Source organism: Oncorhynchus masou, chromosome 15, assembly GCF_036934945.1.
Source record: "Oncorhynchus masou masou isolate Uvic2021 chromosome 15, UVic_Omas_1.1, whole genome shotgun sequence".
In the NCBI taxonomy this organism is placed as follows: domain Eukaryota; kingdom Metazoa; phylum Chordata; class Actinopteri; order Salmoniformes; family Salmonidae; genus Oncorhynchus; species Oncorhynchus masou.
The window spans coordinates 19,650,827-19,673,164 of record NC_088226.1 but is presented as its reverse complement, the minus strand read 5'-3'; the positions used below and the strand labels follow the sequence as shown (position 1 = coordinate 19,673,164).

General features: G+C 42.3%; 2 protein-coding genes and 1 long non-coding RNA gene across 4 annotated transcripts; all 3 read right to left on the bottom strand.

Annotated features, from left to right (window-relative positions):
- Positions 1-10,163: 10,163 nt before the first annotated feature.
- LOC135555034 (interferon a3-like) lies at positions 10,164-11,296 on the bottom strand. The gene is made up of 5 exons (XM_064987404.1): positions 11,147-11,296; positions 10,917-10,988; positions 10,606-10,755; positions 10,368-10,466; positions 10,164-10,253 (listed from the first exon to the last, which is right to left on the bottom strand). The coding sequence occupies exons 1-5, from the start codon at positions 11,294-11,296 to the stop codon at positions 10,164-10,166; spliced, it is 561 nt and encodes a 186-aa protein (XP_064843476.1).
- Positions 11,297-15,863: 4,567 nt separating this feature from the next.
- On the bottom strand, positions 15,864-18,099 carry LOC135555033 (uncharacterized). Of its 2 annotated transcripts, XR_010457806.1 has the most exons (4): positions 17,753-18,099; positions 17,503-17,590; positions 17,135-17,206; positions 15,864-17,004 (listed from the first exon to the last, which is right to left on the bottom strand). It is a non-coding gene; the product is annotated as an uncharacterized LOC135555033 (long non-coding RNA). The 2 variants fall into 2 exon arrangements; XR_010457805.1 differs by having other exon boundaries at positions 17,503-18,099.
- Positions 18,100-19,984: 1,885 nt separating this feature from the next.
- Positions 19,985-21,425, bottom strand: LOC135555032 (interferon a3-like). Its single transcript, XM_064987403.1, has 5 exons — positions 21,276-21,425; positions 21,045-21,116; positions 20,428-20,580; positions 20,189-20,287; positions 19,985-20,071 (listed from the first exon to the last, which is right to left on the bottom strand). Exons 1-5 carry the CDS (start codon positions 21,423-21,425, stop codon positions 19,985-19,987), a joined length of 561 nt encoding a protein of 186 aa, XP_064843475.1.
- Positions 21,426-22,338: the final 913 nt, after the last annotated feature.

Below are 22,338 nucleotides of genomic sequence, written 5' to 3'. Positions count from 1 at the left end.
CCATCAATCCACGGTTTCTGGTTGGGGAATGTTTTAATAAACGCTGTGGGTACAACATCACCGATGCACTTGCTGTCTGTATTTTCACGTTTTACAGTGGCTGCATCATGTTATGGGTAGACTTGTCACCAGCAGGGACTGGGGAGTTTGTTAGGATCAAAATAAATATGAAATGAGTAAAGCCAAGAGGAAGAAATAGAGGAAAACATGCCTTAGTCCTTTGAAGACCTAACACTCGGTTATCGGTAAATTTTTCAGTGGGACAATTACACACATTTTAAGGCAAAAGACACACCAGAATGGCTTTCCAAGAGGTGCTTAGTGTTCCTCATTGGTCAAGTTAGAGACAAGGTATGAATACTGCTATCTATCAATTATTCCCAACCAAATTGACTGAGCTTGAGAAATTTAACAAACACCATGAGCTCCAAAAGGATTGGGACAGCGACACGTTTGGTTGTTATGGCTCTGTACTCTTGCACTTTGGATTTGAACTGATCCGTGACTATGAGGTTAATGGGCAGACTGTCAGCTTTAATTTGAGGGTATTTTGTCACGACTTTCACCGAAGATGGCTCCTCTCCCACTGATCCTTTTTCCTTTAGTTTTGGTTATGTCTGTTTTGTGTTTCACCTGGTTTCATTTTGGTTAACTAGGGGGATATTTAATCTCTCCATTTCCTTTGGGTTTTTGTGCGGGATTGTTTTCGTTTGACAGTCAGTTAGTTTTAGGTTGCGTTTTCTCTTGTTCATTTTTGAACAGGTGTTTTTTCCCTGGACTGTCTTAGTAGAGTAGGGTTGGTTGTTGTAGTCCGGGGTCCTGTTATTTTGAACTTGTTTACCTCTTGAAACTAGGAGGCACTATTTTTATTTTTGGAAAAATAACGTTCCCAAAGTAAACCGCCTATTTCTCAGGACCAGATGCTAGAATATGCATATAATTGACAGCTTAGGATATAAAACACTAAAGTTTTTCAAAACTGTAAAAATATTGTCTGTGAGTATAACAGAACTGATATTGCAGGTGAAATCCTGAGACAAATCGAATATCTGGGACAGGGGTACATTCGGCCCTCCACATCACCTGTCTCCTCAAGTTTCTTTTTTTGTGAAGATGAAGGAGGGAGGCCTGCGTCCGTGCATTGACTATAGAGATCTAAATTCTATCACAGTGGGGTTCAGTTACCCGCTACCTCTCATCGCCACGGCGGTGGAGTCATTCCATGGAACATGCTTCTTCACAAAACTGGATCTTAGGAGCGCATATAACTTGGTGCGAATCCGGGATGAGTGGAAAACCGCGTTTAGTACCACATCTTTCCAATATGAGTACCTCATCATGCCGTATGGGTTGAAAATGCTCCAGCCATTTTCCAATCTTTTGTTGACGAGATTCTCAGGGACCTGCACGGGCAGGGTGGAGTGGTTTACATCGATGACATACTGGTCTATTCCGCCACACGCGCCGCGCATGTGTCTCTGGTGCGCAAGGTACTTGGGCGACTGTTGGAGCATGACCTGTACGTCAAGGCCGAGAAATGTGTGTTCTCCAAACAAGCCTGTCTCTTTCCTGGGGTATCGCATTTCCACATCTGGGGTGGAGATGGAGTGTGACCGCATTGCGGCCGTGCGACTCTGAGGTGCAGCGGTTTTTAGGGTTTGCCAATTACTACAGGAGGTTTATCAAGGCTTTTGGGCAGGTTGCTGCTCCCATTACCTCACTGCTGAAGGGGGGGACGGTGCGCATGCAGTTGTCGTCGGAGGCGAACAGAGCTTTTGGTCGTCTGAAGTCATTGTTTACCGATGCTCCCGTATTGGTGGAGGTGGACATCGAGCGGGCGTCTCGGTTAGAACCTCCTACACCACAATGTCCAGCGGGTCGGAGGTACGTCCTGCTTGGTGTTCGTGATTGATTGATCAAGTGGGCCCACACGCTACTCTCCTCTGGTCATCCGGGGATCGAGAGGACAGTGCGTGCTCTTAGGGGGAAGCTCTGGTGGCCCACCTTGGCTAAGGATGTGAGGGTTTATGTTTCCTCCTGTCTGGTGTGCGCTCAGTGTAAGGCTGCTAGACACCTGCCTAGAGGGAAGTTACAGCCCCTCCCGTTCCACAGCAGCCTCGGTCACACCTGTCTGTGGACTTTCTTAGTGATCTTCATACATCACAGGGGAGCACTACGATCCTGGTCGTTGTGGATCGGTTCTATAATTCCTGCCGTCTCCTCCCTTTGCCCGGTGTCCCTAAGGTCCTACAGACTGCGAGGCCCTGTTTGCACATGTCTTCCGGCACTACGGGGTGCCTGAGGATATAGTTTCTGATCGGGGTCCCCAATTCACTTCCCAGGTTTGGAAGGCGTTCATGAAGCGTCTGGGGGTCTCGATCAGCCTGACCTCTGGTTTTCACCCTGAGAGTAATGGGCAGGTGGAGAGAGTGAACCAGGATCTGGGCAGGTTTCTGCGGTCGTACTGACAGGACTGGCCTGAAGAAATGGCGAGGTTCGTTCCATGGGCCGAGATGGCCCAGAATTCACTTCGCCACTCCTCCACGGACCTGTCACCGTTTCAGTGCGTGTTTACGGTCCGGAGGAGAGGTGCTGGGTGCCGGTGGGGGACATCTTGGACCCATCTCTGCTGGATGAGTTCCACCGCCTCCATCCTGATAGCCCTGCGCCTCGCGCTCTGGGTCGTCCTCGAGGCCGGCGTCAACGTCCACCAAAGATGGCTCCTCTCCCTGTTCGGGCGGCGCTCGGCAGGTCGTCGTTACCGGTCTACTTGCTGCCACCGATTCTTTTTTTTCCTTTTCTTTTGGTTGTGTCTGTTTTGTGTTTCACCTGGTTTCATTTTGGTTAACTAAGGGGGGAATTTAATCTCACCATTTCCTTTGGGTTATGTGCAGGATTGTTTTTGTTTGACTGTCAGTAAGTTTTGGGTTGCGTTTTCTCTTGTTCATTTTATAACAGGTGTTTTTTCCCTGGACTGTGTTTTAGTATGGTTTGTGGCTACTGTTGTAGTCCGGAGTCCTGTTATTTTGAACTTTTTAAATGAAACTTTTCTTTTCTTTCGGAACTTGTTTTTCCTGCGCCTGACTCCACACCCACATCTCCTTGGAGAGATCTGACATATTTTCTGAAATTACAACACTTTTTGTAGATACCCCCTCCATTTTAGGGGACCAAAAGTATTGGGAGAAATGAACTTATATGTGTATTGAAGTAGTAACATGTATTTGGTCCCATTTTGATAGCTCCCAATGACTAAATCCAGTTTGCGACTCTACAAACTAGTTGGATGCATTTGCTATTTGTTTTGGTTGAGTTTCAGATTTATTTTGTGTCCAATAGAAATTAATGGTAGATCATGTTTTGTGTCATTTTGCAGTCACTTTTACTGTAAACAAAAGAATAATGTGCTTCTAAGCACTTCTACATTTTAGTGGATTCTACAATAATTTTTGATAATCATGTATGATTCTTTGAATAATAAGTGAGAAAGTTGCAGAAGCTAAAATATTATACCACAAGGACAACATAAACTCTTACCATTACAACGTTACTTAAAATGATAAGGTTGTCTGTGATGAGATACGAACTCGCTGCCTTTCGTTTGCTCGACGTTCACGTTATATGCCTACCCAGATGCACAAATAGATTGTTTTTTTTGCGCTGTTTGTCATTTATTTTTTAACTTGTTGTTGTCTTGGCACCACACCTCTCTCAATGTTAGTATGGTTGCTGCTACCGTTTCTTACGACCGGAAATATCTACTGGACATCAGAACAGCGATTACTCACAACGAACTGGAAGAAGCTTTTTTCTTTAACAAGTCTGACGAAAAGACATACTGATTTCCCAGGAACTCATCACTAAGATAAGGACCCTGAGACTAAACATCTCCCTCCGCAACTGGATCCTGGACTTCCTGATGGACCGCCGCCAGGTGGTAAGGGTAGGCAACAAAACATCTGTCACGCTGATCCTCAACACTACTCCCTGTTCACCCAATAACTGCGTGGCCAAAAACGACTCCAACACCATCATTAAGTTTGCTGACGACACAAAGTGGTCGGCCTGATCACTCACAACGACCATACAGCCTATAAGGAGGAGGTCAGAGAACTGGCAGTGTGGTGCCAAGACAACAACCTCTCCCTCAATGTGAGCAATACAACGGGCTGATCGTGGAGTACAGGAAAAGGTGGGCTGTCACGACTTCCACCGAAGTCGGCCCCTCTCCTTGTTCGGGTGGTGTTCTTTTTCCGGTTCCGGGTTGGAGCGAGCGGTCGCATCTACACTTCGGTCCGCAGGTAGTATAACTTTTCATTACATTTCATTATAGTACAACGGTTTGATTTGTCTAATCTTAGCAATTTCTTCTTAGCTAGCTACATAGCCTTCTTTGTATCAAAGATAATTGCGTAATTATCGTATTTCGTCGTCCTAACGTAGTCTACACTGCTTTCTGCCCAGCAGCTAGCTAACGTCCACTAGCACAGCAGCTAGCTAACGTCCACTAGCACTGTAGAAACTATTACACTCAACGACTCGATTAGTGTAGTGTTAGCTAGCTACATAGTTGTCTTTGCTGTCTTCGTATCCAAGGTAATTGTGTAGTTTAGAGTGTGTAGACTTAGAGTGATTATCTTAATTTACCGAGGTTAGCTAGCCAGCTATTTGTCGTCCTTAACGTAGGAGTCACTGCTAGCTAGCTAGCCAACAGCTAGCCAACGTCTTCCGAATTGAACTTCAACAACCCGGTCAACATTCCGCCTCGCTCCACAGGTAGTATCACATTTTCATTTCACTTCATTACAGTACAACGGTTTGATTTGTTTGATCGTAGCTAGCTAGCTACATAGCCGTCTTTGTATCTAAGACAATTGTGTAGTCTGGAGCGATTTTCTAGGTTAGCTATTGTCGTTCTTTTAACGTAACGTTACGTAATCAACACTGATAGCTAGCCAGCTAGCCCCCGAATAGCAGCACTGTAGAAACTATTACACTCGACGGAACGACTTGATTAGTGTAGTGTCAACAACGTAGCCACTGCCAGCTAGCCTACTCCAGCAGTATTGTATCATTTCAATCATTTTAGTCAATAAGATTCTTGCTACGTAAGCTTAACGTTCTGAACATTCGATAAGTGTAGTCCACTTGTCATTCCAATCTCCTTTGCATTAGCGTAGCCTCTTCTGTAGCCTGTCAACTATGTGTCTATCTATCCCTGTTCTCTCCTCTCTGCACAGACCATACAAATGCTCCACACCGCGTGGCCGCGGCCACCCTAATCTGGTGGTCCCAGCGCGCACGACCCACGTGGAGTTCCAGGTCTCCGGTAGCCTCTGGAACTGCCGATCTGCGGCCAACAAGGCAGAGTTCATCTCAGCCTATGCCTCCCTCCAGTCCCTCGACTTCTTGGCACTGACGGAAACATGGATCACCACAGACAACACTGCTACTCCTACTGCTCTCTCTTCGTCCGCCCACGTGTTCTCGCACACCCCGAGAGCTTCTGGTCAGCGGGGTGGTGGCACCGGGATCCTCATCTCTCCCAAGTGGTCATTCTCTCTTTCTCCCCTTACCCATCGGTCTATCGCCTCCTTTGAATTCCATGCTGTCACAGTTACCAGCCCTTTCAAGCTTAACATCCTTATCATTTATCGCCCTCCAGGTTCCCTCGGAGAGTTCATCAATGAGCTTGATGCCTTGATAAGCTCCTTTCCTGAGGACGGCTCACCTCTCACAGTCCTGGGCGACTTTAACCTCCCCACGTCTACCTTTGACTCATTCCTCTCTGCCTCCTTCTTTCCACTCCTCTCCTCCTTTGACCTCACCCTCTCACCTTCCCCCCCTACTCACAAGGCAGGCAATACGCTCGACCTCATCTTTACTAGATGCTGTTCTTCCACTAACCTCATTGCAACTCCCCTCCAAGTCTCCGACCACTACCTTGTATCCTTTTCCCTCTCGCTCTCATCCAACACTTCCCACACTGCCCCTACTCGGATGGTATCGCGCCGTCCCAACCTTCGCTCTCTCTCCCCCGCTACTCTCTTCTCTTCCATCCTATCATCTCTTCCCTCTGCTCAAACCTTCTCCAACCTATCTCCTGATAGAGATACGCCTCCTCAACCCTCCTCTCTTCCCTTTCTGCATCCTTTGACTCTCTATGTCCCCTATCCTCCAGGCCGGCTCGGTCCTCCCCTCCTGCTCTGTGGCTCGACGACTCACTGCGAGCTCACAGAACAGTGCTCCGGGCAGCCGAGCGGAAATGGAGGAAAACTCGCCTCCCTGCGGACCTGGCATCCTTTCACTCCCTCCTCTCTACATTTTCCTCCTCTGTCTCTGCTGCTAAAGCCACTTTCTTCCACTCTAAATTCCAAGCATCTGCCTCTAACCCTAGGAAGCTCTTTGCCACCTTCTCCTCCCTCCTGAATCCTCCTCCCCCTCCCCCCTCCTCCCTCTCTACAGATGACTTCGTCAACCATTTTGAAAAGAAGGTCGACGACATCCGATCCTCGTTTGCTAAGTCAAACGACACCGCTGGTTCTGCTCACACTGCCCTACCCTGTGCTCTGACCTCTTTCTCCCTCTCTCTCCAGATGAAATCTCGCTTCTTGTGACGGCCGGCCGCCCAACAACCTGCCCGCTTGACCCTATCCCCTCCTCTCTTCTCCAGACCATTTCCGGAGACCTTCTCCCTTACCTCACCTCGCTCATCAACTCATCCCTGTCCGCTGGCTACGTCCCTTCCGTCTTCAAGAGAGCGAGAGTTGCACCCATTCTGAAAAACCTACACTCGATCCCTCCGATGTCAACAACTACAGACCAGTATCCCTTCTTTCTTTTCTCTCCAAAACTCTTGAACGTGCCGTCCTTGGCCAGCTCTCCCGCTATCTCTCTCAGAATGACCTTCTTGATCCAAATCAGTCAGGTTTCAAGACTAGTCATTCAACTGAGACTGCTCTTCTCTGTATCACGGAGGCGCTCCGCACTGCTAAAGCTAACTCTCTCTCCTCTGCTCTCATCCTTCTAGACCTATCGGCTGCTTTCGACACTGTGAACCATCAGATCCTCCTCTCCACACTCTCCGAGTTGGGCATCTCCGGTGCGGCCCACGCTTGGATTGCGTCCTACCTGACAGGTCGCTCCTACCAGGTGGCGTGGCGAGAATCTGTCTCCTCGCCACGCGCTCTCACCACTGGTGTCCCCCAGGGCTCTGTTCTAGGCCCTCTCCTATTCTCGCTATACACCAAGTCACTTGGCTCTGTCATAACCTCACATGGTCTCTCCTATCATTGCTATGCAGACGACACACAATTAATCTTCTCCTTTCCCCTTCTGATGACCAGGTGGCGAATCGCATCTCTGCATGTCTGGCAGACATATCAGTGTGGATGACGGATCACCACCTCAAGCTGAACCTCGGCAAGACGGAGCTGCTCTTCCTCCCGGGGAAGGACTGCCCGTTCCATGATCTCGCCATCACGGTTGACAACTCCATTGTTTCCTCCTCCCAGAGCGCTAAGAACCTTGGCGTGATCCTGGACAACACCCTGTCGTTCTCAACTAACATCAAGGCGGTGGCCCGTTCCTGTAGGTTCATGCTCTACAACATCCGCAGAGTACGCCCCTGCCTCACACAGGAAGCGGCGCAGGTCCTAATCCAGGCACTTGTCATCTCCCGTCTGGATTACTGCAACTCGCTGTTGGCTGGGCTCCCTGCCTGTGCCATTAAACCCCTACAACTCATCCAGAACGCCGCAGCCCGTCTGGTGTTCAACCTTCCCAAGTTCTCTCACGTCACCCCGCTCCTCCGCTCTCTCCACTGGCTTCCAGTTGAAGCTCGCATCCGCTACAAGACCATGGTGCTTGCCTACGGAGCTGTGAGGGGAACGGCACCGCAGTACCTCCAGGCTCTGATCAGGCCCTACACCCAAACAAGGGCACTGCGTTCATCCACCTCTGGCCTGCTCGCCTCCCTACCACTGAGGAAGTACAGTTCCCGCTCAGCCCAGTCAAAACTGTTCGCTGCTCTGGCCCCCCAATGGTGGAACAAACTCCCTCACGACGCCAGGACAGCGGAGTCAATCACCACCTTCCGGAGACACCTGAAACCCCACCTCTTCAAGGAATACCTAGGATAGGATAAAGCAATCCTTCTCAACCCCCCTTAAATGATTTAGATGCACTATTGTAAAGTGGCTGTTCCACTGATGTCAGAAGGTGAATTCACCAATTTCTAAGTCGCTCTGGATAAGAGCGTCTGCTAAATGACTTAAATGTAAATGTTAAATGTAAAATGGTGTTCGGCGGTCGACGTCACCGGCTTTCTCGTTACCACCGATCCATGTTTCATTTTCGTTTTCTTTTGTCTGTATTATACACACCTGGTTTCAATTCCCATATCAGGTTCCTTATTTAACCCTCTGGCATACATTTCTGTTCTGTCCGTGATTGTTGGTGTCTTAGTGGTTGTTGTAGGTGTTAGTTTGTATGTATTTTCCTATTTGAAATATTGCTTGAATTTTTGTGAGTAAACTCAGTTGTGTTGCTCAAACCTGTGTCCTGCGCCTGACTCCGCTACATCTCTGCACACATTCGCTGACACGGGCCAAACAGGGCCCCATTAACATCTATGGTGCTGTATTGGAGCGGGTCGAGAGTTTCAAATTCCTTGGTGTCCAGATCACCAGAAAATTATCATGGTTCAAACACACAAAGACAGTCGTGAAGAGGGCACGACAAAACCTTTTCTCCCTAAGGAGACTAAAAGGATTTGGCATGTGTCCCCAGATCCTCAATCATTTCTACAGCTGCGCTATCGAGAGCATTCTGACCGGTTGCATCACCGCCTGGTATGGCAACTGGTCTTTATCTAACCGTAAGATGCTACAGAAGGTAGTTGGTAGTTGGTACAGAAGGTAGTTGGTACGGCCCAGAACATCACTGGGGCAAAGCTTTCTGCCTTTCGAGAACTATATAATAATAGACAGTATCAGAGGAAAGCATATGAAATTGTCCGAGACTCCAGTCATACCGCACGGCAAGCAGTACCAGAGCGCCAAGTCTAGGACCAAAAGGCTCCTTAACAGCTTTTACCCCCAAGCCATGAGACTGCTGAACAATTAATCAAATGGCCAATACATTGACACCCACTCCTCCATTTGTTTTGTATACTGCTGCTGCTCGCTGTTTAATATCTATGCATAGTCACTTCACCCCTACCTACATGTACAAATTACTTCAACTAACCTGTACCCCCGGCAAACTGACTCAGAACCGGTACCCCCTGTAAATTTCCTAGTTATTGTTATTTTATTGTGTTGCTTTGAATTATTTGTTACATGTTTATTTGGTAAATATTTTCTTAACTCTTCTTGAACTGCACTGTTGGTTAAGGACTTGTAAGTAAGCATTTCACGGTAAGGTCAACACTTGTTGTATTCGGTGCATGTGACAAATAAAGTTTGATTTGATTTGAAATATCATACCACATCTCCAAAAAATGCAAACCTCAGCAGTTACTGTGATGCTGTTAGCATGTCTTGGGGGTATGATATTTGTGCGTCTTTATTAACTTTCTCACTAATCATTATTCACGATTCATTCAGGATTGCTGTAATCATGTCAGATCCTGTCTGTTTGTTTGCCATGGTGCTGAAATGTCTTCTTATCTTGCCTCCACTGTGGACGCATTTAAAGGGTTTCCCGGCCGTTCTGCACGGGTTGTGTGATATCATCAGTCTTCAAGTTTTAAGACACAACAACACTGTGTGACATTATCAGGCCTATCTAAGGACCTTTTTATTAGGCCCATATGTAAATATGTTAGATTAAAAATATATCTCAGCTGTTAGAGGTCACATTAGTTTATTTCAAATGTATTTAATCGTTACAATAACGAACGTTTCCAATATTGTTGCAATAATAAATACAGTATGCAATGGTCTTCATAAATACAAAAATCAATGCATGAAAACGTTGTTACATTTTCTATAGCCTAAAAATGCCTAGCACATAATACATCATTCAGTATAAAATGTGTTTTACTTCGCAGAGTTGTGAATTCACATAATAAATAAATAAAACATAAATAAAAATAACCGTGTAAATAAATAGTTGAAAAAATAGAAGTATAAATAAATATCTCTACACACACATGAGGCTCATTGGTTAGTCAATATTATTGTGACTAGTCTTAGCATGTGTGCCAGCACCACTTTCCTTATGCCTTCCCAGCCGCTTGCGCTGTATTCCTGCATGAACGAAACACACATGTAATATTTTAGAATAGACACATGTTGTGTCATCACATATGAATATATCCTTATTTGGTGAATGCACTCTCTTGGTAAGACAAATTGACATACCTCGCGTTTCAAGTAATTCTTCAGAAATTTGAAGTGAAGGCTCATATTTTTGTTCACTCCTTTGTCAGATTTTGGTAGTGTAGCTTTTATAGCCTTTACCTGTTGGAACAAAATATAAGTCATTAATGTTATGTTATGATTTGTTTAAATCACATTATATGGCAATCTAAAAAATATAGGATAATGTTTGCCTTTTTGCATGAATGTTCATAGAAAATCACAAATCACATAGACTTACACATTGGTCCAGCTCCGAGGTCTGGCGATGTAGGTCACTCATAAACTCGTCAACTACTTTCTGGTCCCAGAAAGAATCATAGTTATCACTTCTGTACAATTTCTCTATAGCGTTCAGAGTTTGCGAAATGAAGAGAATCTTGTCGTCATCCTAGAAGAAGAGTGATTTGTATTAGTACATGACTTATGAATATCAGAAAAGTATAGCAAATGTTGCATATTAGTTAATACCTAATTATATGGCCTACTTAATGAGAAAAAACGTTGAACCAAAACCCTTTTTAAATAGTGTAGGCTATGCATATGTCTTACCTTGAAATGATCGACATGTCTGTATTCCTCGTAAGGGAAAGTGATCTGAGGTTCTCGAGAGACCACATGACCCTGAGATGCCAAAAAATAACAACAAACGATTGCAATATTACTATTGTATACATAAACGAGTAACTGAATCAAATGAAACACAGCAGCACATTAAATGTTAAACAGATGACAACTGCTCAATGACCAGGAACAAGTTAATAAACATTACAGTTTCCTACCATTTCCCGAAGCACCGTTATGGTGTTGTTGCTGAACACTTGGAACATGCTCCGAGACGGAGGAAGTGTCCTCATCCAAGTGCATCCGAAGGTTTTATGCCAGGTGCAAATCGTCAGGATCAAGCACATCCAAAAGCTTATTGAACCCATTTTATCGTAGGTCTACTGTAGTTCGCTGTCTGTTCGCTATCAACCGAGGTGCAAAATTAGGCAGACTTCCGAAAGACAGCCTATACTCTGTATAATTACGGGGAAAAAAATAGATTTTCCTCAAAGGACAAAGGGATAAAGTGTTCTTCCTGATCGATCCTCTTCTCGAAATCCAGAGTTCTGTCATGCTGCAATCTGTGTCGATATTTTATACAAAGATTTTGAAAGGTGTTCCGAAAGTGAAAGGTGGAAGTCCCGGTAGACAGGCGCTTTCATACCTGACAGTATATTTTTCGGCCTGGAGACAACGCACGGAAAGGACAGGTGCATCCCTCGAAGACTTGTTCAATTCTTGACTGATTTGTTATTTTATTTTGAAATATTGGATTACCAACCAGGAACATGTTTTAGATTTTTTTAATTACTTGTGAATCCTTTTTAGTCAGACGACAGCGTAAATGAATATGCATTTATTTGCAAACATTTCGTTGTCCTTTCACTTCGGAAACAATTGCGTTTAAATCTCGTCTTCGCAAACGCATCACCTTTTCATTTACACATGGAAACTATGGTATCCAACTACGTTGGGACCACTTGTTTAAAGGGTAAATGTGGTTTCCGGACCTCAACTTCCTTTTTAAAGATACAGATCAACGTTGTATGGGTTATATCAACTACACACTCAACATCACTATATTTCGTTTTAGAAACGGGTTTTAGTGGTCTCATTTAATTTCGTAGACCAGCTCCTTTCTGCACCCGGTTTTCAGAATAAGACACTGGTAGCCTATGCAGTGCACAGGCAGTATAGACCTTGGCCTTACCCCTTAACTTGGCATTAGTGCTTAAATTGGAGTCTATATTTCGGGTGCTTTTGAATCTGGGCCTACACGCACTTGTGAGTAAAATATGTCTATCACGTAGATCATTTGTCAAAGGATTCCGTATTCGTGTGTTTTATTGGACTTTTATGCAGATATGTGAGTTGATGTTACCTCTGCATCTATTATCTTTCCACTGTAGAGACTGAAGAGTAACAGCACGGTTAGCGATTGCTATATTCCATTGAACTAACATTCAGAATGTTGAGTTATAATTATGTTGCATGATATCCAGTAAATATGTACTTGCTAGAAGTCATAACTATCCGAATCAACAATGTTTTACAGTGATATGATGATGTCTGAAAGGGCGGGAAAGTATGGCTGGAATCCAGAGTATTGTAAAGAGGTTTATTGTTTTTCATTGAAGATGATGTTGATATGCAATTGTTAGTAGGAATAACATGGGTCATATATTGGGACATAGGTCATATATTGTCGAGCAAGAAGGTCTTGGAGCTCCCTGAGATTGATGTAATTCCATTTCACAAGAGTTATGTTTTGTTGGAAGAGCTTGCTGGCTAGTTGAAACGCAAGTCTCAGTGTCCAAACCTTTCCCCCTCCTGTAATCAGAAGAACACTTAGTGTAACCACGCGATTGAACTTGACTAATACAGAAATTGTAGACACTCATGATCTCCTGAGCATCACCTCTTTTGAAAGCGTTGGACTTTGGACCATTATCATTTCCACCTCTGGGATACAGCCTCTTGGTCTCCTCTCCTATACCACACACATAATACACATATCTCAATAAAATAACTAAATATTTGAATGAATTAAGCTCCAATAATCAATTTTCATCTAGAATAAATAAATTGTGATATCACAGTATGCTAAAGCCTATATTCAGAGCCATATTTCTAAATATGTCTGCCTATAAGGTCAATTTGTAACAGGTTACATAAATTGACCTACCATGGAAAGATCATTGAGGGTCTGGCGAGTTTGATGAAGATAATGCATTTGCTCTTTTTGGTCAATGCATTTAGCATAAACAACTGGGTAAAGAACAATTACACACAGAAGATGTACCACAAAGGAGACATTAAGAATGGCCATGTGTCTGGTGAGTTGTGTCACGCCCTGGCCTAAGTATTCTGTGTTTTCGTTAGTATTTTGGTGAGGCCAGGGTGTGACATGGGGATTTATGTGGTTTGTTTTGTCTGGGGTTGTTTGTATGAATGGTATTGTGGTTAGAGTAGTACTCTAGGTAAGTCTATGGTTGCCTAGAGTAGTTCTCAATCAGAGGCAGGTGTTTATCGTTGTCTCTGATTGGGAAACATATTTAGGCAGCCATATTCTTTAGGTCTCTTGTGGGTGATTGTTCCTGTCTTTGTGTTTGTGGCACCGGATAGGACTGTTTTGGGTTTTTCACGTTTCTTGTTTTGTAGATTGTTGTATTTTCATCTTTATTAAAGATGTACAAAACTAACCACGCTGCATTTTGGTCCGCCTCTCTTTCACCAGAAGAAAACCGTTACAAGTTGATAAATCCCTGAACACTACTTCTAAACGGTCGGCTACCTACCCTACCTTCATAGCCTCCCTCATTGATATGCCATGGATGAGGTAATTTGTTAAACAAGGAAAGTTCAACTGGGGAAAGTGAAAGAGCATTGAAAATTCCATTCCTCCACCTTGCAAAGCTATTGACGACATTTTGCGTTCCTGTCTTCTGTGTGTATATACACATTGCGCTTCACGCAATGTATTTTCAACACAGTAGCCTATCCATTTTGTACTTCAATTTTATATTTATTGAGTAGGGTTGATAGCCTACAGTATAAGCGTTTAAAAGCATACTTTTTTAACATCCCTTCTCTCAAGGGATGGAACGTGTAACTATTTGCATAGCTACTCTGTTTCAGAAAGAAGAACATGATTATAAAAGTTGGACTCCACACACCTGCTCCAATGCAGTTATCTTAATATACTACATGTAGCATCCATGGCATTTCATTATTTGTTGTAAAACATAGTGACATTGGAGTATAAAAAGGTACATCTATTAAGAGCTAGATACAATGCCATGAAGGTGTTTTCCTTACAGTTTCTATAGGCCAAATAGAATTACATGAACAATGACTGCTCAGTGCTCACTGTCAGTGAGCTACTATACAGATTAAAGTCCTTTGTTATTTTGTATGACTGCACGTGGGACAGGGTCATGACTGGAAGGGATCCAGCTTAGGCCAAATTAACGTCAATTTTGATTTTTCGTAGCAGGTTTAACCGAAATTACGCAGCAGGTTAGGATAAATAACGTAGCAGGTTAGGATTATTAGGTTCAATTTAGGAAAAGCTATGACCGTGGGCCAGCCTCTGTCTCGGCAGATGATGACATCGGTGATTACACACCATAATCGCTTTCACTTTCGAAAACCAACGTTTTTAAATATTACTGCATTTCGTCATCTCTCTTTCCCAGCAGGTACAACATTGTTTGCGTGCTAGGCTAGCTCACTCAACATTATTATTACATGCTGATTGCATGTTCTGTTAATAGCAGCCAATGGGTGGTGTTCAAAGTAGGCCTACATTTTGAAAAAAGCATGCAAGGCTTTAGGTTAATCCACTTGTCCATCAGACAAGGAGGTGACTGAAAATGTTGTGGTGTTACATTAAAAATAAAATGCATTATTATTCCCATACCATTATTAGAGAGAAACATGCACATTATGCTACCCTCCACCAATTGGCTACTTAGCTTATTCAAGACAGTCTCAAAATACAACACTGCCCCTTTAAGGAATACTAAAATCTCTGAACCTGACTGGCTTTTCAAAGATGGATAGAAATGCACGCATTTTGTGTTCTTGTAGGAAGCAACCACTCCCCCATTGTTGACCAGACATTGGCTAAAACTGGGATAATCGCTCAATAACTAGCAAAGAATATGAACAAATGTACACAGGTGGCTCCATGCAGCTCCCACGTCGATATCAAAGCAAGCGTATTTTCCCTAGTTCAAAGTGAATGGTTCAGAGCTATGCATGGCAATGGCTTTTTGCAAATATGTGTAACGGCGTTCGTCTGTAGAAGGAGGAGCGGACCAAAATGCAGCGTGGTTGTTATTCATATTCTTTAATGAAGTGAACTGGACATGAAATAACTTAACAAAAAAACAATAAACGAACGTGAAAACCTATACAGCCTATCTGGTGAACATAAACACAGAGACAGGAACAATCACCCACGAATTACTCAAAGAATATGGCTGCCTCAATATGGTTCCCAATCAGAGACAACAATAATCACCTGACTCTGATTGAGAACCGCCTCAGGCAGCCATAGACTATGCTATACACCCCCAAGACAAAACACACCACAAAAACCCATGTCACACCCTGGCCTGACCAAATAAATAAAGACAAACATAATATATTTTGACCAGGGCGTGACAATATGTCTAATGCAGCTCTGATTGGTTATGGTGCACTGGTCTGCATAGCTAACGAAGAACCCGATGGTCACTCTGACAGAGCTTCAGATTTCTACTGTGGGGATAAGAAAGCCTTCCAGAAAGACAACCATCTCTGGTAGAATAGCCAGACGGATGACACTCCTCAGTAAAAGGCACATTGCAGCCCGCTTGGAGTTTGCAAAAGGCACCTCCCTGACAAAGGACTCTCAGACCATGAGAAACAAGTGTCTCTGGTCTAATGAAACATATTTGGCCAGAATGCCAAGCATCACATCTGGAGGAAACCTTGCACTATCCCTATAGTTAAGTATGGTGGTGGCAGCATCATGCTGTGGGGATGTTTTTCATTGGCAGGGACTGGGAGACTAGTCAGGATCAAGGTAAACGATGAAGAGAGCAAAGTACAGAGATATCCTTGATGAAAACCTGCTCCAGGGCGCACAGGACCTCAGACTGGGGCGAGGGTTCACCTTCCATCAGGACAAATACCCTAAGCATACAGCCAAGACGATGCAGGAGTGTCTTTGGGACAAGTCTCTGAATGTCCTTGAGTGTCCCAGCAAGAGCCCAGACTTACGCTAAAATGAACAAACATCTCTAGAGTGACCTGAAAATCACTGTACAGCGACGCTCCCTATCCAACCGGATAGAACTTGAGAGGATCTGCAGAGAAGAATGGCAGAAACTCCTCAAATACAGATGTGCCAGGCTTGTAGCATGATAGCCAAGAAGACTCAAGCCTGTAATCACTGCCAAAGGTGCTTCAACAAAGTTCTGAGTAAAGGGTCTGAATACTTACGTAAATGTGATATTTCAGTTTTGTATTGTTATTATGTTTGAAAAAATATCTAAAACACGGTTTTTGCTTTGTCATTATCGGGTATTGTGTATAAACTGAAGAGGGGAAAAATCCATTTAATCAATTTTAGAAAAAGTCTGTAAGGTAACAAAATGTGGAAAAAGTTGAACACATTATATGTCCTTTATAAGTCCATTTCTCCACTTGTAGAGTCAGTAGGCTACAGCTAAACCAGGGCTCTCCAACCCTGTTCCTGGAGAACTACATTCCTGTAGGTTTTCACTCCAACCCTAATCTACCACACCTGATTAATTAGGTAGTTGATAAACTTAACCAGGTTAGTTACAACTGGGGTTGGAGCGAAAACTTACAGGAGGGTAACTCAACATAAACGGGATTGGACAACCCTGACATGAACAGGGATTATACTTTAAATAGACCCGTTACTTACACAGGAATTAAGGTTTTCAAATTAGTTTTCTAGAATTTTAAGTAAATCGTCCAGGTTTTTCTTGTCCCAGGTGACGGACTTCTTATTCCCATCAAACAGTTTTGTGATTTTATAGATGACCTCGTTCCGGAATCTGACTTTGTCCTCAAACTACACAGGAAGATATAAAAAGAAGATTAGAAACAGTATAGGCTTCCGTTATGGCATCAATATAACATTGGGTTAAGACCTCAAGACCAAAGCAGATCAGAACATGATTAGTAAAGATTCTAGCCTTTACCTCGGCATCTATGGGTCTGTAAAGTGATGTTGAGAAAAGGACAGGGGCATTCTGCTTTGTGATATCTCCTCCCTGGAAAACAATCAATATAGTGTGTTAAGTCATGAGTCAAATACTTCAAGAGCAATCAAGACAGACATAAGGTATAGCTTATACTGGAAGTACAGTAGGCCTAATGTAGATAGCGTCTCTTGATAGCTCTGTCATGATTGCCTTAGTGCCCTTTTACGATGTATATTAAAATATAGGCTAACAGTTTTCTAACACAGATGCTGAACATGAAACACATGACTATTTTACTTAGTTGGTTGTTTTGCTGTCCTTAATACATGCATTCAGTCTCCTTTTACAGTGTGCTGATAACTCACCATCTGGTCCAGCAGAGAATGGAATTATGCGCTCAAGTGACGGTAGTGGTGTCGGATCCAGTCACAGCAATGACACACGCTCTGCATACTGCAAATAATAAGAAAAATACAAGTCCAACTCTGCATTGTATGCATTGTAAACAGCCATTTGTTTCGCTGTTAGTTTTCCATATGAGTTTGAACATATTAATTGTGTTAAGTAGTTTTATGTGGAATTGGGAAAGGGAAAACTGCATGGAGAATTTCCAACCGATCAACCTCCTGGAGGCGGTGACTTCCATTTTCCAGACTTGCGCATGCAGCAATTGGAATTCCATGCCTGCTCCGTCTCCTGGACGAAAAAAAAAACAAGTAAATCTATACACATTCTCCTTGAAATCAGCTTTAAATTATAATTGAACCACAAAATAAGATTATTCATTTTAGATATCGGCTAGACTATTTCTAGCGAGTATAGGCTATTCGCGAGCTTTGCTTTCAACTGCTAATAACTTCGCTTGAACCGAAAAAAGGTCCGATAATATCGTCGAAGGCGAAATAAAACCCACACTTCTTAAGAAATGTAGCCATATGAGACATTAATTTAGTGGTTTTCAATCAAAGTTAGTCCGAAATATTGTTCCGTAGTCCTCTGCTGTTGCGCTACAACTGAAAAGTGAATGGGAAACGTCAGCGTCAATACCCACATCTCTCAACTTTCATTTTCACAATGACGTAACCAACTTGCACCTTACTGTTGTCTGCTATGTATGCAATGTTGACAAGCAACGACAACATGATATGTTGGAACTTTCTATTTTCTTTGTGTGTGTGTGTGTGTGTGTGTGTGTGTGTGTGTGTGTGTGTGTGTGTGTGTGTGTGTGTGTGTGTGTGTGTGTGTGTGTGTGTGTGTGTGTGTGTGTGTGTGTGTGTGTGTGTGTGATGGGACATATAGCTCTCTGACTCTTTCGTTTCACGTTCAAGTGTCACGATTATGATTCCTCATGGCTGGTCCTATTAAGGCTATATAGAATAACACCAAGGCCCATATTTATAAAGCATCTCAGAGAGTTGGACTGAATAAATACAGCAGAATAATTAGGCTACATCTTTAATTTTAGCCTATAACATGACATTTCAATATGATTCCACCCATGACATTTTATCAAGACCCTGATGGAACAGGTGTGTTCGAACTGGGTTGGAACAAAAGCCTGCACCTTCTCCTGCTTGTCTCCAGGATCGTGCAGACCGTTTTGGTGACCACTTCCCTACAGTATGTCATCTTTACAGTTGAACAGGCTTTGAATATTCTGAATTAACCCCAATATTATATAGAAAAAGGGAGAAATGAACCAATGCCAAGTTTTGACCTTGCAAAGTCAAAAACGTGCACAGCACTATGACACACACACACACACACACACACACACACACACACACACACACACACACACACACACACACACACACACACACACACACACACACACACACACACACACACACACACACACACACATCTCTTTGCTTATTTGAGCTGTTCCTGACAGAAATATGGACTTGGTATTTTAGCAAATAGTGCTATCTTCTGTATACCACCCCTACCTTGTCACAGCACAACTGATTGGCTAAAACGCATTAAGAAGGAAAGAAATTCCACAAATTAACTTTTAACAAGGCACACCTGTTAATTGAAATGCATTCCAGGTGACTACCTCCTGAAGCTGGTTCAGAGAATGCCAGGAGTGTACAAAGCTGACATCAAAGCTGGGTGGATACTTTAAATAATCTCAAATATAACATATATTTGGATTTGTTTAGCATTAGTTTGGTTACTACATGATCCCATATGTGTTATTTCATAGTTTTGATGTCTTCACTATTATTCTACAATGTAGAAAATAGTAAAGATAAAGAAAAACCCTGAGGTGTGTCCAAACTTTTGACTGGTACTGTGTATATATACTCCGGACTCCGACATATTTCTATGTTTCTTATGTCCATTCATTTTCTTTTAGATTTGTGTGTATTGTTTTGTATTGTCAGATATTACTGCAGTAGTAGAGCTAGAAAAACAAGCATAAAGCTACAGCCGTTAAAACATCTGCTAAATGTGTGTATGCGATAAATTACAATTTATTTGATTAAAAAAGATTACAGCTGTAAAGGACACATTTATTTAATTTTAATACATTTCATTATTACAATAACAAACATTTCCTATCAGGTTGCAATAATAAATACAGTATGCAATGGCCTTCATGAATACAAAAAAAATGCACGGAAACATTGATACATTAGGCTATGTATAGCCTAAATCAATCACATAACTATTCAGAATAAAAAAATGATTTACTCCTCGGGGTTGTGAATACATTACTACACAATAAATAAATACGTTAAAAAAACAAATGAGTAAACATGTAAAAAAATAGTTAGATATATGAATAGATAAATAGATATATAAATAACAAATATCTACACAACACACACATAACGCTCATTTGCTACTTAATGTTGTGTCTAGTCTTTGTAGGTGTGCCAGCACCACTGTCCGTATGTCTTCCCAGCCGCTTGCGCTGTGATCCTGCATAAACGAAATACAGTTGTTAATATTTTAGAATAGACACATATTGTATCATCACATAAATACATCCAGATTTGGTGAATGTACTCTCTTTGTAAGACAAATGGATCAACCTACCTCGCGTTTCAAGTAATGCTTCAGGAACTTGAAGTGAAGGCTCATCTTTTTGTTCACTCTGTTAACAGATTTTGATAGTCTAGTTTTCATAGCCTTTACCTGTTAGGACAAAATACAAATCATTAATTTAATATTATGATTTGATTAACATGTAACTACTTATATTATCATCTAATAGGATAGGATAATGTTTTCCGTTTTGCATTACTGTTAAGAGGCGAAAATCACAAATGACATACGCATTGGTCCAGCTCCGAGGTCTGGCGATAGAGGTTATTCATAAACTTGTCAACTCCTTTCTGGTCCCAGGCGGTGGACTCATATTTATCACTGCTGAACAATTTCTTTATACCATTCAGAGTATGTGAAATGAAGGCAATCTGTTCGTCAGCCTGGAAGAAGAGTGATTTGTATTAGTATATGCCTTATGAATTGATGGCAAATATCGAAAAATTATAGCAAATTGTAAATTCGTTATAACCTAATTATATATACAGTGCACTTCACTATCTGTACATTTTATTACGTTACAGCCTTATTTTAAAATGTAATAAATATGATTTCATTCATCAATCTACACACAATAACCCACAACGACCAAGCCAAAACATGTTTTTCGACATTTTCGCTAATTTATGAAAATCAAAACTGTTTTTGCTACTTCATTATGGGATATTGTGTGTACATTGATGATGATTTTGTTTTTATTTGCAATAGATTTTAGAACTGGTCTGTAACATAACAAAATGGGGAAAAAGTGAAGGGGTCTGGATACTTCCCGAATTCAGTGTTTAATCCACTCTTTTAAAAAAAGTTTATGGATAGTACAAAACATTTTTTAATGCATATTTTTTACCTTGAAATTATTTACTTGTCTGTATTGTTTGTCAGGGAAAGTGATCTGAGGTCCTCGAGATACTTCATGACCCTGAGATGCCAAAAAATATAAACAAAATATTGCATTGCTATTACTGTACAAAAAGGAGTCATGTAATTTAAATGAAACATAGCAGCTCATGAAATGTTGAAAAGAAGACAAGAGCTCAATGACCAGGAACAAGTGAATAAACATGACCCCATATCCTACCATTTTCTGAAGCATCGTTATGGTGTTGTTGCTGAACACTTGGAACATGCTCGGAGACCGAGGCAGTGTCTTCATCCATGTGCATCCGATGGTTTTATTCCAGGTGCAAATCGTCATGACCAAGCACATCCAAAAGCTGATTGAACCCATTTTAGCGTAGGTCTACTGTAGTTCTCGGTTTGTCCACAATCAACGTTGATGCACTTCCGAAAGATAGAAGACTTCGTATAATTCCGACAAAGGTAAGTTGTCCGCAACGGATAAAGAGATAAAGTGTTCTTCCTGACTGATCAATACCAGTTCTGCCACCCAAGTTCTGCCATGCTCCAACCTGTGTCGGTCCTTTATACAACGAGTCTGCAAGGTATTCCAAAAGTGAAAGGTGGAAGTTCCCTTACACTTTCATACCTGAGTGTTTTTGTACGTGTGGAGAAAATGCACCGAAAGTACAGGTGCATCGCTCGAATAATTGTTACATCTTGAGCTATTTGCTATTTTATCATGAAATGTTGACCTTTCAACCAGGATTTGTTTGATGAAAAAAATAAACATGTGAATCCATCGGACTATGGCCTAAATAAATATCACCATATAGAACACATTTAGTTTGGCCTTTCACTTCGAGAACCAAAGTATTTAATGTTTGAAAACGCAACACCTTTTCATTTGCACACAGAAACTTTGGTGTCAACTACGTTGTAACCACCTGCTTAAAGGGTAATTGTGGTTTGTGTACCACAACTGTCTATGTAAAGATACAGATCAACCTTGTATCGGTTGTATGATTTAGACACTCGACATTACTTTATTTCGTTTTAGAAACAGGTTTGGGTGGTCTGAAATATTTTGATAGACCCCCCTCTATATGCTCCTGGTTTTCAGAAAAAGACACTGGTAACCTATGAAGTGCACAGGCAGTATTGACCTTGGGAATACTGCTTAAGTTTGAGCCTATATTGCGGGGGCTTTTGAATCTGGGCCATTAGAATTGTGTTCGTATGATAGGTCTTTCACGTAGATAATCTGTCAAAGTATTCAATAGTCTTGTCTTTAATGGGCTTGT

Bases quoted from the DNA above. Each gene is read 5' to 3' on its own strand.
- LOC135555034 (XM_064987404.1), bottom strand. From the start codon at position 11,296: ATGGGTTCAATAAGCTTTTGGATGTGCTTGATCCTGACGATTTGCACC. The intron at 10,756-10,916 runs GTAAGACATATG...CTCTTCTTCTAG, and splicing joins GACATGTCGATCATTTCAAG to GATGACGACAAGATTCTCTT. The intron at 10,254-10,367 runs GTATGTCAATTT...TCGTTCATGCAG, and splicing joins AGAATTACTTGAAACGCGAG to GAATACAGCGCAAGCGGCTG.
- LOC135555032 (XM_064987403.1), bottom strand. From the start codon at position 21,425: ATGGGTTCAATCAGCTTTTGGATGTGCTTGGTCATGACGATTTGCACC. The intron at 20,581-21,044 runs GTAAAAAATATG...CTCTTCTTCCAG, and splicing joins GACAAGTAAATAATTTCAAG to GCTGACGAACAGATTGCCTT. The intron at 20,072-20,188 runs GTAGGTTGATCC...TCGTTTATGCAG, and splicing joins AGCATTACTTGAAACGCGAG to GATCACAGCGCAAGCGGCTG.